Genomic DNA, 13,630 nt, shown 5'->3' on the forward strand with positions numbered 1-13,630 from the left:
AGCGAGGCGGTGATGATGTCGACCTCGCTTCGGCCGCTCCCGGCATTCCGGGACTCCTGGATGAAATAGCCGTTGAACTTGCCAATTTCTTCGTTGGCTCGGCCGATGCAGTTGCGCACCATACTCTCGTTGCGCTCGATCGTTCCCGGCGGCCGGTGTGCATTGTACCGGCTAGAGACGCGCCACCAAAAGTGATCGCCGGATTGGTTCGTTCCAACCACCGCATCTTCGGAGATTTCCAAGTACGCCTTGAACAATCTTTCCATCTCCGCCGGTGAGTACGGTGTGCGGACACCGGCGCGAGATGGAGGATTCGGCATTTGGGAAGGGGCGCGAGGCCTAGGCTCCGGTGTCCACCCGTAGCGCCCATCGGAGGCACCTTGATCGTCGATTGGGTATGGCCGGTAGCCACTCGGAACGCCCGAATCTTGGGTGAGAGGAGGGGCCGAATATTCCGTTTCCGGACTATGAAACGGTTGCGAACCGAACCATTCGGGGTTCCAACCGTGAGAGCCGCTTGGGTTGTCGTCGTTACCGGACATAGTGGTGTTGTAGGGTGTGAGAGGAAGATGAAAATGGATATGAGAGATTGATGATGAGAATTGTGTAGTGAAAGTGTGAATTTTTTGGAGTGAAATTGGGGGTATTTATAGATGAAAGTGTGTATTTTTGGGGTAAAAAAAATAAAAAAAATTAAAAAGTGGGGAAAAACGGTTATAAACGGATATAATTTTTTGGGGAAGTGAAATTTTTTTTTTTTTATTTTTTATCGATTTTTTTAATAAAAATCCGATTTTTTAAAAAATAAAAATAAAAAAAATGTTTGAAACCAACGGCTATGCCGTTGGCGAATGGGAGACCGCCACGTGTGCGTCCGCTGACACGGACGTGCTCGATACATCGAGCAGCGCCGTGCCAGCGGCGCGGTTGCAGCGGTGGCGGTCCTTCGCCTTGCCGCTGGCACGGACGGCGGTGGCGCCAACCGCCACCGCTGCGGATGCTCTAATAATTAAAAAACTTTGGCCATTTACATAAAAAGTAGTAGTATTATCAATAATATATCAACAAAATTTCGCTTTAGTCAGAGCTCTAGTTTGAAATACAAAGAGATGATAATGAATCAAAATAACATACTACTATCTTTCTATTTTTTTTCCTTTCCATTAAGGGATAAAATTGAGTGTAAGTGTAAAGTAAAAAAGAAAGATAGAAAACTAAGTAAACAAAGTCACAACATCTCTACGATATCCTCGCACAATCAAAAGCCTGGGCACATTCTCAACCAACAGATCCATATACTCCATGTAAAAATATGCAGGGTGGTTGAGTGGCGGCGGAGGGAGACTGACGAGCACTACCGCTGCCATCCTCGAGTACCGGAGTATCGTCGAGTTCAGCTTCAGAGTGGTGTAGAGGAACTTCTCCACTTGCTGCTCGTTCACGACGACCTGCTTCCCGTCAGCCATCAACGGAGCACCTTCTTTCCGAGCTCTATCCTTCATTTCACCGAGATAAGCACCGATTCTCTCCTGAGAGGAGCCGAATGCCTCGACTGATTCGTCCTGCTGCTGCTCCGCTTCGGGATCCCACGACTTCATCGAGACGACAATCACCTCCGCTTGCATCCGAAGGTCGTAGAGGAACTTCTTTACGTCGGCCTTCAGTTCCTCTGCATCTGAATCCTCCTCCGCGATGCAGAAAACCTGAATCTTGCAGCTCTCAAAGCTTTCCTTCGTGAGGAGGAGCTGGGAGAGAAGCAGCATCAGACCACCGTCTCGTACGATCCAGTACAGATCGATGGTCCCGTACTGTCTTTGGTACTCATTAGGCCACTCGTCCAGACCCTTGACAATGACAACCGCCTTGTTCGCCACAATGCAGTCGTTTATGATCCCCACGAAAGTGGCCGGTATTTCAGTCAGATTTTCCCTGCGCCAAATCTCAGGGTACCGCATCACAACGATGTTTGGCTTTAGATTGCCGAGACCCATAGTCTGGACAATTCCGCGAAACCCTTCGGACATGTTAGGCGCAACGACTATCTCTGCAACTCCTTCACATCGTTTGTATTCAATGTAGGTACTAAGGGCCCTGCAGGCAACCTTTGCATCCTCGGCACATTCTTGATAGTCACCGTCAAGGATAGAGACGAACATGGACATTCCCCTGCCTTTCTTCTTCATAAAATTGGCAAAATCTGCAAGTTTCGGATGGCAAGGAACGTTCTCCGGCAACTTTCCCCATGGCCGGCAGAATATGAGGGGGATAGGGTACCAGTTCTTGGGATGCACCTGATTTGCTGCATTTGAAAGTCGATGAATGAGCAAAGGATTTTATATACTGTTATCAAAGATATGAAATGAGTGATTATAAGGGAAAAAAGCAAACAAACCTCCTAAAGATCGTAGACTACGGAGAGCGAGCTGAAAGTATGCACTCTTAAAACCATCACCCCAGTCGCCTGCTTTTCCTTTGATGCTTACATAGTAATAGATGAGTGTTGCTAAGGCTAAAGAGATCACTGTGAATGTCCAAGAAATCAAAAACATGATAACTGCAGTAGAAAATTTAAGTTAGAATATATGAATATTTATGTTGTGCAAAGAGCTGAAACATAACTTATGGAGTATTTCAGTAATATAATTGCACAAAGACCGAATTCTATGTAGTATGGCATGGAAACTAACCTATACATATGACAGCCCCAAAAAGAGAGAGACTCCAGTGGTGAAACTTCCATCGGGGACGCCAGCTGGGAGCATCTAAAAGATCCAAAAGAAAGCAGGACAAATTCACGCCCCCATAGCACAGGAGGTAGAACATTGTGATAGTTGGGGTAATAAGGTCCAGATTGCCAATAATAACACATCCGATACAGATCAAGGCTGTAAACAGGGTGGCGGCATGAGGTTCATTTCCATCTGCCACTTTGAAGTAATTAAGGACAGGTAGAATATCATCATTAGCTATTGCTGCAAGAAGCCGGGGAGCACCGGTCAAGCTCTGTAGAGCAGCACCTAAGGTTGATAGAATAATGCCAAGATATGTGATTGCAGGGATAGGCCAAGCAACAGTCGCTGTAAGTAACCTGAAAAGAGGCTCAGTAAAGCTCAAGCAGAAGACATTTACCCTCATCAACCAGCTTTCAGATAATGTCATGAATATGTATATGATTATCACTCACTCACTGGAATCCTTGATCATTCATTAAACATGATAGTTCATTTGCAAGCAACAATACTACCAGAATTCAAAACCCCACAAAGAGTAAAATCTTCTGTATTGTGAGCACAAGATACATCATTTAATATGCTGAACAAGTATAGCTATCCCACAGTGATGATAGAATGAAAGGTACAGGGATGTTGGTCATTGTCCTTTACCACAGAATGACCTAAGAATAAGGAATCGCATAAACATAGGCAAAAACAGGCGGAACATATAATAGCTACAAAATCTAGGCAAGAAATAACAAGCAGCAAAGCCTATGGCTGTCTTGTTGACTAAATAAAGAATCTAACAATAACTAACCAGAATTTACAAACTAGTACCTGTCTGTCAGAAGCTTATCCCTGGTTGCCAGAGCTCCAAAAAATAGAACAGTAATCAGATATAGAACTGAAGTTGAAACAGTTGCAGCTAAGGTCCCAACAGGAATTGAGCGCTGAGTGTCCTTAAGTGAGGCAGACCGATTCGAACCTGCCATAATCCCCGTTACAGCAGGGAAAAAGAGGCCTACCAGTGCGCTACAAATAATAGAAAAGGTAGCAGTTAGAATTCAAATCGGATGGTTACCAACGTCCATGGGCGGAGCCACATGAAGCATTGGTGGGGCAAATGCCCCTCCTAAAAAATTTATAACCATGCTATTTTTTATCAAATTTACAAATTTATTTGAATTTCTCCTTTAAATGCCCCTTCTCAATACTTCAAATTTTTGTTTATAATATATTTTGCCCCTTCTCATATCAATTCCTGGATCCGCCCCTGCCTACGTCCATCTTCAACAATCCTAGCATCACTAGCACAAACTCATATTCAACTATAAGATCATTACAGACATTTTATGAAGTCCACATAGGTCATCCCCATGTCTGTAGTAGGAGTAGGATATCAACAACCAGCTTCAGAAAGGCATTACAAAAATTTGCCACATAACATATGTATAGTCCAAGCATATATTTTAGAACTAAAAATTCCCAAGTGTTCTAATAATCTCATCTGATTGTGCAGAAAAAGCATCTAGTTAAGACCAACATTTAGCAAGCCTCACACATAATGCAATGTGGAAGCACACTTAAAAGGACAGCGAACCACTATCTTGCCAAATTGATGACCTCTATTGGAATTACTTATAACAAGAGTATTTTCCAGAAATCAAATATATGAAAACTAAATCTACATGGAAAAAGGAGAAATTGCTATCAAAGTTAGCATATTGGATAAAACTATCTGTTAATTAAGAATGTTGCTCATGACAAAGAGGCTAGAAAGAAGCACCATACTTATTTGGAAAGACTGATCATTCAGTCCTGAACATGACAAAAGAAGTACAAGTGGAGACTGGAGAAATAAAAAAAGAGTTCTTTTAGAATCCTCACTTGAAATCCCAGTATATTTTCCCATTAGGATCTGGGACTCCAGCATGGTTAGTTGTCTGATAGGCTGAACCCCAATTATCTCTGAAAGATTTCAAACTCAAGCCAGTGATTCCATCTGTTTAACGCATGGGGACCACATTAAGTCATCAAAGAGTGAAAAATACAGCCAGGACAATTACCAAAATCCCGTAATTGTGCCTCCCTCCCCAAGAGAAAAATTAATGAAACATACAAATAACATGAGCATAGAAACTCACCAGTCGGATCATCTTTTCTCGCCAAAAATATCCCAATAAATATGCAGAACAATGAGAACACAACTGGTACAAGAAAGGCTGGTGCGACTCGGTTTATTATTTTGACTCCACCAAATACTATGAAACATAGGATGATTGTCACAACCACCCCATAGACTTGCAAATCATGTAAATTTGGGCTTGTAACAGCAACAGTTTGCGTGACATTTGTGACATTTACCACCATAAGAGTTTGTGTATCTACAAAAATCATATACAGAGTTTCAGCATAAAATCATAAGGTTGACACTAGCTCAAGGAAACATTTTATGATATACTACAAAATTACAGGGGTTCTATCAAACACATGGTTTTATCAGTAAGATGTTTCCATTCATTAAAAATTAACTTGCCAGCATCCTTCATAAATCATAATCTAGATGAACCTAAATGATTATAAGGGATCTTGAGAGAATAGATTGTTTTATCGATCCATTACTTCATGTCAGTGTTTAAAACAGATAAACAGGCTTATAGCTAAGAAATGGAAGAATGAGAAAATCAAATGCAACATTACTGCAGGCCATAAAAAATACGCTAGACATAATAGATTCATATGTTTGACTGTTTGAAACTAAGAAACCACTTAACAACATTTCTAATTGCACATGAAGGAGACTAGTTATACTGCAATTATAATTATACTCTCCCTTTTCCTGATAGCCAGTAGGTAGCATAATCAGGATTTGAATTGATAACAATAACTTTGGAGCAACAAAAGGGAACCACATATTTAGAAGGTTAAACAAAAAATAAAGGAACCTATAAACATTTTACGAGATAACTGGAAACGGGGATTTACCTCTAAAAATCCCTGCAGCAGGTATAGCATTAAGGAAGGTCTCCACAGCTCCTAAGACATAACTGTGCCAAAAGAACATATTTAAGCATAAAAGTCAAGAGGCACAGTAGTTAATTGTGTCAACTATGAAATATGAAAAGAACAGGCAAACCCACAAGTATAGCTTCAGTATACTCACAGTGCACCTGCTACTGCATTTCCAAGGAAAAAGCATAAACCAATGCTCACTCCGACCTCTGGACCCAAGGCACGACCAATAAGATAATAAGGCCCCCCTCCCTGAATAACAACATATAGTTCAACAATGCTGTAAGAGTCGATCGACTTACCAAAGTGAACTGTACCAAAGTTCATATATTGGGTAATCACTAAATGCCTCTATCTATGAGAAAGCATAAATTTTACCAATAAACTTCATATGTACATGCAATACCTTCATTGCACCATTAGTAGCGATTGCACTCAAAGATATAGTTGTGAGAAAAGTACATGAACCACAGAAGGCAACCAGCAATAATGACTGACCAATCCCAGCCATACCCACAATCCTAAAGTTACACAGGTAAATCAGAATATATTCGTTGATAATATAAAGAACAGAACTACAATAAATGGTGTGCGGCTTGTATTACTGGTTAAGAACAAACCAATATAGAGATTGGATTGTCCACACAGCCCTAATCCTGACAGGTCTATATAGTAATGTCATATACAGTTAAAATAATTCTTCTGGTATTTTGTGAACTGGAGTCGTTCAACATAAATACAACTCCATACCAAACCCTGTAAGTAGCTCCTTAGATATAAAACGAACTAACTACAAATAAGAAAAGATTTATTATAGCAACCTTCACATGATATGCATACACGTACTCAAAAGAGTATTCAGACTATTCAGTACAGAAATTGAGAAATTGTCTTACCATGAAAATCTGATGTAGTAGATAATTCCCAAAATATTTTGAAGACAGGGCACAAACACACCCATCATAGTCCCCATTTTGACATTATTTCCCTGTTGACAACTTATATGCTTCAGAGGACATTGATAAAAAAAAGTACTAGTTTCTACAAGACGTGCATTTTATTTTTATTACCAAAATGTGTATTAAACTTTGAATTCATGGTAACAGCATAAACTTTCAGTTCACTCTGATTGCCTAGCTATAAGGGGAGAAGACAAAGGGGCAATTTGGAATTCTGAGTCATTAGGAAAACCAAAACTTTATTCTAGTTCAAAAGGATATGACACATTCATAAAACTAAGTAAATAGGGACAATCAACCTACGGAGTTAAAATTCTTCTCTCTGGCTATAAGTATAATTTACGATTTTGGGAAATTTTTCATCAACAGTCCAGCTTCCCATAACACTTAAAATACTTTGAAGCTGCTGCATCATCTTACAATAAATAGTGGCAAAGTACAGTATGAAATGCTATAATGAAAAGCATGAGCACAACCTTAATCAACCTGGGCCTTATCACCAAAAGTATTAAGAGAGAACCAAATATTCAGAAGGAACACAACTAGTACCAATATGCACTGGTACCTTAGGACGCTCAACACGAATAGGTGCATCTTCTCCATCTCTAGGGCTAGAGGGCGCCTGCTGCTGGTCACTTGCCATGCTGAGAAATGAACACAATCAACAAAAGAATTTAAGTCTTTGATTAAAACAAACACCAGAACACAAAATACAAAGAAGATAGACAATCCTCATACCAAGTTTTTATTAGAAAGAGACACAAATGATTCCTCAAATCTTTCATGAAAATAAGAATGAAAAATTTATCTTTCATGCCATACCTTTTAAGGCCCAAAATATTGACAAGTGAGTCAAAACCAAATAATTCCAGCTTCGATTCAGGATGTGAGCCATTGATGTCTCTATCATTAAGTTGGTACCCATCTTTTCCATCAGAAGCCACTTTAACTCTACATATGCACGAGGGTCAGGCAAATAGAACTTACTGGTAAAGGAATATGACTAGAAAATAATTACTAAACAAAGATATCCATAAGCACCATGCCATGAAACCATGCCCCAAGCACAAAGCAATTGATACAACCAATTCACAAGACCTATATAAAAATGGGAATAACCACAAAACATGCATCTAGCACTCACCCATTAAAATATTCTGAACAAAACAATACGAGGAAATCATTCCTTTTACATGACTGTCATTAACATTTATAAGCTCCAGGATAGCAGCAGGCGAGTCTTGATGGTAAAACCTAAAACCTCCTCAAATAAAGAATTGCAGCATATTCACATAACTGTTTTATTACAGGAACCTAGCAATCTAAGCATAGAAGTCAAAATACAATGACAAACACATTAAACCAAAATAGTGAAGAATAACCAGCAATCAGTGATGAGAACCAACTGTGAAAGTCAGAACAAGAGTCAGTTTTTTGCTTTCCTTTTGCTGCAATACCATCTAATTCTTCACAACTATATTCTCATTAAACCCCTCTCCAATACTAAATCGCAGACTACAAAACCTATCCAAGTTTGGTAAAAACAGTGCCATGATCACCATCAGACCTAACAAAACCAGCTTAATTCAGCTCAGAACGAGCAGATAACAAGCAAATGCACAGCTTCACCAAGTCCACAGCTATTATTCTACTGAAACACAACACGCTTGCACAAAAAAACACAGCTAACAGAAGCGATCCCAATCCAAACACTCAAAATCAAGTCAAACGAGAGTTACTTCAGATTACTAGAACCGATGAGCGAAGCGGAGGACGAAGCGCGGGCAATAGGATCGATCGACGACATTTCGAGGACGGCTCGATCGCTGTCGTGCGCGAACACTGGGCGGTACTGGCGGCCGCCCAAAGCCCTTCCCGCCGCAAACTCATTTTTGTCCGCCGCCTCTATCTCGACGCCATTGTTGTAATCCGCCATTGCATTGATTCAATTGAGGTGGATCTAAATCCCTAGGAAATTATAGGGGTTTAGAATGGGGGGAAAGAAAGGGATTCAGATCTACGAGGAAGGAAACCAATTTGACAGTTCGCACAAACGGAGATTGGAAGTTAGGATTTCTAACTGATGTGGCGCGTGAATGCCACTGTACTGAGTCGGTAGTTCCCTGCGGTTCTGTACAGTTAATTTATGTGTTTATTTTACTTGACAAGTAATTTAGGTGTTAATTTTCGGAAATGTACACTATTTATATTGATCCAAAAATTGAATATGAATTGTTTTAATTGAGCTACCAAAATTATTGTTATTGTGATTGCTGTATGATTATTCAATTAATAAATGGAGCTGGTACTGATTTGAAAACAATTGACCTTTATATGGACAAAAGTTAACAGTGTGTCCTAGTGTTAAACATTGGGATAAATTTTCGGTATAAAAGTAATAACTGATATTTGATGTAAATGGTATAGTAAGGAGAGTTGGATTAAAATTATGAAATTGTTGACGCTAATTAGAGAAAATTAAATTGAATTCTAGAAATAACACCACTACTAGCATAGGCCTGATTTATTCGTTCATGGGCTTAGTAAATTTTGGTAGGCTTGACTTTTTTTTTATTTTATACACTAATAATAATAATAATAATATTTAAGCATCCACCATGGGGCGGAGGATGCATCGGAGGGCGGAGGATAGCCCGTCCGATGCATCCTCCGCCCTATCATCCGTCACTGTAGGTGGGCGGACGATGCTCGCCCCATCCTGCGCGCCCTATCCATCTTCCGGTTTTGCATCCTCCGGCCTATCCTCCGCCCCATTACGGGGTCCGGACGATGCAGCGTACTTTCCTAATTTTTTTTATTTTTTAAATATTTTCTTCAATATATATCACCATTTTTTTACTTCATTTCACATCTTTCACTCCACTCTCTTCTCCCATCTCAATTTTTCTCTAAATTCAAGAATGAATCCTGACAATTGTTTTCCATATTTGCAAACATAAAATATAAAAAAATAAAAAATAAATACTAACAATAGGGTTTGCCTTTAATTTGTGGTGTTTTTATATTTATTTGCAAATCGGCATATTTACAAACATATTAAAATAAATAAATACAAAATAGTACTCCCTTAGTCTCACGTTACTTGAGACGTTTCTTTTCAGCATGAGATTTAAGAAAAATTGTGTTTAGTGAGTTAAATAAAGTAGAAGATGGAATTAAGTAAGAGAAAGAATTGAGAGTAAAGTAAAAGAAAGAATAAAATAGTTGTGATTAGATGTTTTGTTTTTAGCCAAAAAGAGAAATGACTCAAGTAACTTGTGACAACTAATAAAGGAATACGACTCAAGTAACTTGGGACTGAGGGAGTAGTAGTTAAAACTATAGGGCGGGTTATATGGCGCCCCACAGCAGATGGATGAAGTGGGGGGATAAAATGTTGATGTAGCGGAGGATAGGGCGGCCTATAAGACGTCCCATTGTAATGCTCTTAGGGCGTAGACAATAATTCGTTGTTATTTTAATTTGATGGCAGGTTTTTTCTCAAGAAGAATGTATATTTTTCTAAATTCGATTTAAGATGTTATTGCGATTTACAACTTGGTCAATAATTTGTTATTATATTAATTAGATACACATGTATTAGATTATAAAGTCATATTATTAATTTATTAAATTAATATTTCACATTTCTATGTTCCACCATAGCTTTGATCTCTCATTCTTAACAAAACAAAGATAGTCCCAACTTAAAATAAATAAAAAATCATTTATAAATTTCAAACATATTGATGACCTTAGAAATATTGAAGTACTAACGTATCAAAATCACAAAATAAGTTAAATTCTTATATTATCTGAGAATTAATCAAAAATCATATCACGGCATTTTTACCGGCGGCATTAAACTCAAGTATCATAAGTCGACATTTTTCCAACTATCCTAAAATTTATAGTGCATCTGTTTTTAATAATAAAATTAGAAAAAGTTAAAGCTATTATTTCAAGATTTATAACATATGTGAATAAGGCCTTAATTTGGCCTAACCTATGTTAGATAACAAAGAATTGTACAATGGGCTAGAGCTAGACCAAGCCCTCTTCTAGGCACGAAAACAGTCGATACAATGCACGTACATATGTCGCAAAGTCAATGAGTCATCGTCTCTGACTCTGAATCTCGATGCAGATTCGGATTCGGAGACGCTATTATGAATAAATACACGAACTTAAACATCCGAAGTCGGTTAGTTCTTCTCTTTCTCCTTCCTTAGCTTGTCTCGAGATTTCTCATTACCCTCGACACGATCGTTCTGCTTGCTCCCTCTTGCGCGCTGCACATCTGAGACTTCAACCCGAGCTTCTTTGACACGTTCCCCCAAATGCTCCATTTCTTTGCACGCCCCAAGCTCCCGATCTCCTACCTCATGTTCGAGCACTCCTTCTCAAGCTCGGATAACCTACTTCTCATGTTATCCATGCCTGCCTTCAGCGCGTGGTTCTCCCTCATGCCTGTGGCCGTCTAGCCTCCTTCGTTTGGCGCTTGTCTCGAGACCTCAAGGTTGTCCGAGATGAGCAGGCAGCCAGCCACAGAAGTCCTCAGCTGCAGTTGCTCGAAGAACAGGACTTGGATGATTTTTCTCAACGAGAGCCTCTCGTTCTGAGCTGCATGGGTGCACGCTTCTAACGAGAGTTTCTGGCAGTCGATCAGCCGGCAGAGGTGGTCCCTGTCGGAATCCACTAGCCGGCAGAGCTCGTATATTTTAAAACAGATATACATAATTTACATATTCTGTAGTATAATGCGTAGTTTTAGTTTCTGTAATGCATTATTTGTGATATCTATTGAACATTTATCCTGCCCCGTTTAATTTAAGTTGTGTCGTGTTTCGATGTTTGGCGCACGTTTCTTGTTTTCCCTAAGGGTTTAACAAGCCTAGGGACTAGGGTGTAGTATGTTCTAAGTCTAAAAAACATTGTCCAAATACACGAGCTGGAGTAATTCGTCTGGGGTTGCAAATGCATAGCGCGTAGGTATATTTTAAAACAGATATACATAATGTACATATTGTGTAGTATAATGCGTATTTTCATTTCTGTAATGCATTATTTGTGGTATGTAATGAACATTTATCCTTACCCAGTTAATTTAAGTCCGTGTTTCGATGTTTGGCGCACGTTTCTTGTTTTCCCTAGGGGTTTAACAACCCCAGGGGCTAGGGTGCAGTATGTTTGACAAACTCATATTTTCATAGGTGTAATCGGTAGGTTGAAGTGCTAAATGTCGACTTTATCACTCGAAATTGTCTTTATCCAGCCAATTATCCTACCTTTCGGAGTTTTATGTGTTTGTTGAGTGTTCTAGGAAAAACAGCTGAAAAGAGGAGAAAATGAGGCATATAGTGCTCAGAGGCAGAGGAGCAACGAAAACGGAGACCTGGCCGGGTGAATTTACGGTCCAATAATTCGACCCGGCCGGGCAGAGCCAGAGGCCAGTTACGGGTCTAAAAGGGGGACCCGGCCGGGTGTATTTATAGTGTAATAATTACACCCGGCCGGGTACTGTGGTCTAACGCGTCTGAAAGCTGAAAATGCGATTTTTTGAAGGAAATTAAATAAGAGAAAAGGGCTAGGGTTGCAGTCAACGACATTCATTCTACACCTACCGCCTCCAACACTCACACACACCCCAAGAACACCATTGAGAGAGAATTGAAGATTGGAGACTCTAGATCGGAAGATTGAAGACTTCACTCCATAGATTCGTTCCACAGGAGTTCTTAGAATCTATCTTTCATGTGTTTGTTTGGATTCTTTGAGTTTGACTTGGTTTTCTCCATGAACATGAGTAGCTAAACATTTCTTGTAGAATTCTTGGTGATGATGCACTGATTTCATAGCTTTTATCCAATTAATTTTGTTCTTGCCTTGCTCTTGTAGTTATTTGATTATTCTTGGGTTTATTCCTTTCAATTGCTTTATCACCACTAGATTGTGTAGGATTAATTAGATTAATCGGGAGATGAAATAATTAATCTGGAAATAAGAATAAATCACACCTTAATACAATAGAACTCGGGAGAGTTGAGGTTTTGAGTGAGGCCATTGACCTAATCGAGCTTTTGGGAGTTAGGAGTTTAGGATTAGAAGGGGACTTCGATCCTAGCACCTAATCTACATGTTTCTCACCTCGGGAGGGGGTTTAATCTATAATTGTGGTCGGCTTAGTAACTCTAGAGACACCAAAAGGTAAGGCGAATCGATTGGATAAGAGCTTGGAATTGTGCATCGGATCCTTGAGTTCTGCAATTTTCTCCATATTATCTTCTCACATCCTTTTCACACTGTGTTTCCTTACCTTTTCTTGATTGTCTAGATAGTAGTTGATTTTTGTTCGTGGTAGTTAAGTTGATGCAAAATTGTCTCTGTGGGATACGATACTCTTGCTTACTAATTGCTACACTAGCCCCGTACACTTGCGGGTATCACTTGTGTTAAAATAAGTTGAGTCGAGTTTTTGGCGCCGTTGCCGGGGTCAATTGTGTGTCATTGTAGCTTAATATCGTGATAATAATTGAGATTACTAATCTAGATTTTACTCACTTTATTTGTACTTTTTATTTTGAGTTCTCTAATAGATGTGTTCCCTTGTTCAGGTTGTATGCACACGCGTTCTAAAGGTCCACCTTTAGAGCCTATCGATCCCGAGATCGAAGCATCCAACAGAAGGAGGAACGCGCAGAGAAGGTTAAACCAAAGGATTCCGGTTTCTTCACCCGCTCATAGGCGTCTACCTTCTCCTATCCAGAGAACTCCATCACCCAGTCCATCTTCACTTCCGTCACCTATACAGTACGAGCCTCATTCTCCAATCCTAATGGAGAACGGAGGGGAGAACAACAATGAGAATAATCATGAGAACAACAACGAGGATCCTGTCATTCGTCAACTCCGTCTGCAGCTGGTTTCCATGCAGAGGCAATTGGA

At 39.7% G+C, this 13,630-nt stretch overlaps 1 protein-coding gene across 2 annotated transcripts; it reads right to left on the reverse strand.

Moving 5' to 3' along the window:
• Positions 1-1,026: 1,026 nt before the first annotated feature.
• Positions 1,027-8,741, reverse strand: LOC121787345 (cation-chloride cotransporter 1-like). Of its 2 annotated transcripts, XM_042186051.1 has the most exons (13): positions 8,425-8,741; positions 7,508-7,636; positions 7,251-7,329; positions 6,623-6,714; positions 6,133-6,247; positions 5,878-5,978; positions 5,700-5,761; positions 4,859-5,098; positions 4,602-4,716; positions 3,552-3,746; positions 2,688-3,088; positions 2,393-2,554; positions 1,027-2,299 (listed from the first exon to the last, which is right to left on the reverse strand). In XM_042186051.1, the coding sequence occupies exons 1-13, from the start codon at positions 8,619-8,621 to the stop codon at positions 1,215-1,217; spliced, it is 2,973 nt and encodes a 990-aa protein (XP_042041985.1). In that variant the 5' UTR covers positions 8,622-8,741; the 3' UTR covers positions 1,027-1,214. The 2 variants fall into 2 exon arrangements, with proteins under 2 accessions (XP_042041985.1, XP_042041986.1); XM_042186052.1 differs by lacking the exons at positions 7,508-7,636; positions 8,425-8,741 and adding an exon at positions 7,424-7,477.
• Between the last annotated feature and the right edge of the window lie 4,889 nt (positions 8,742-13,630).

The sequence above is a fragment of the Salvia splendens genome, chromosome 22 (genome assembly GCF_004379255.2).
Source record: "Salvia splendens isolate huo1 chromosome 22, SspV2, whole genome shotgun sequence".
In the NCBI taxonomy this organism is placed as follows: Eukaryota; Viridiplantae; Streptophyta; class Magnoliopsida; order Lamiales; family Lamiaceae; genus Salvia; species Salvia splendens.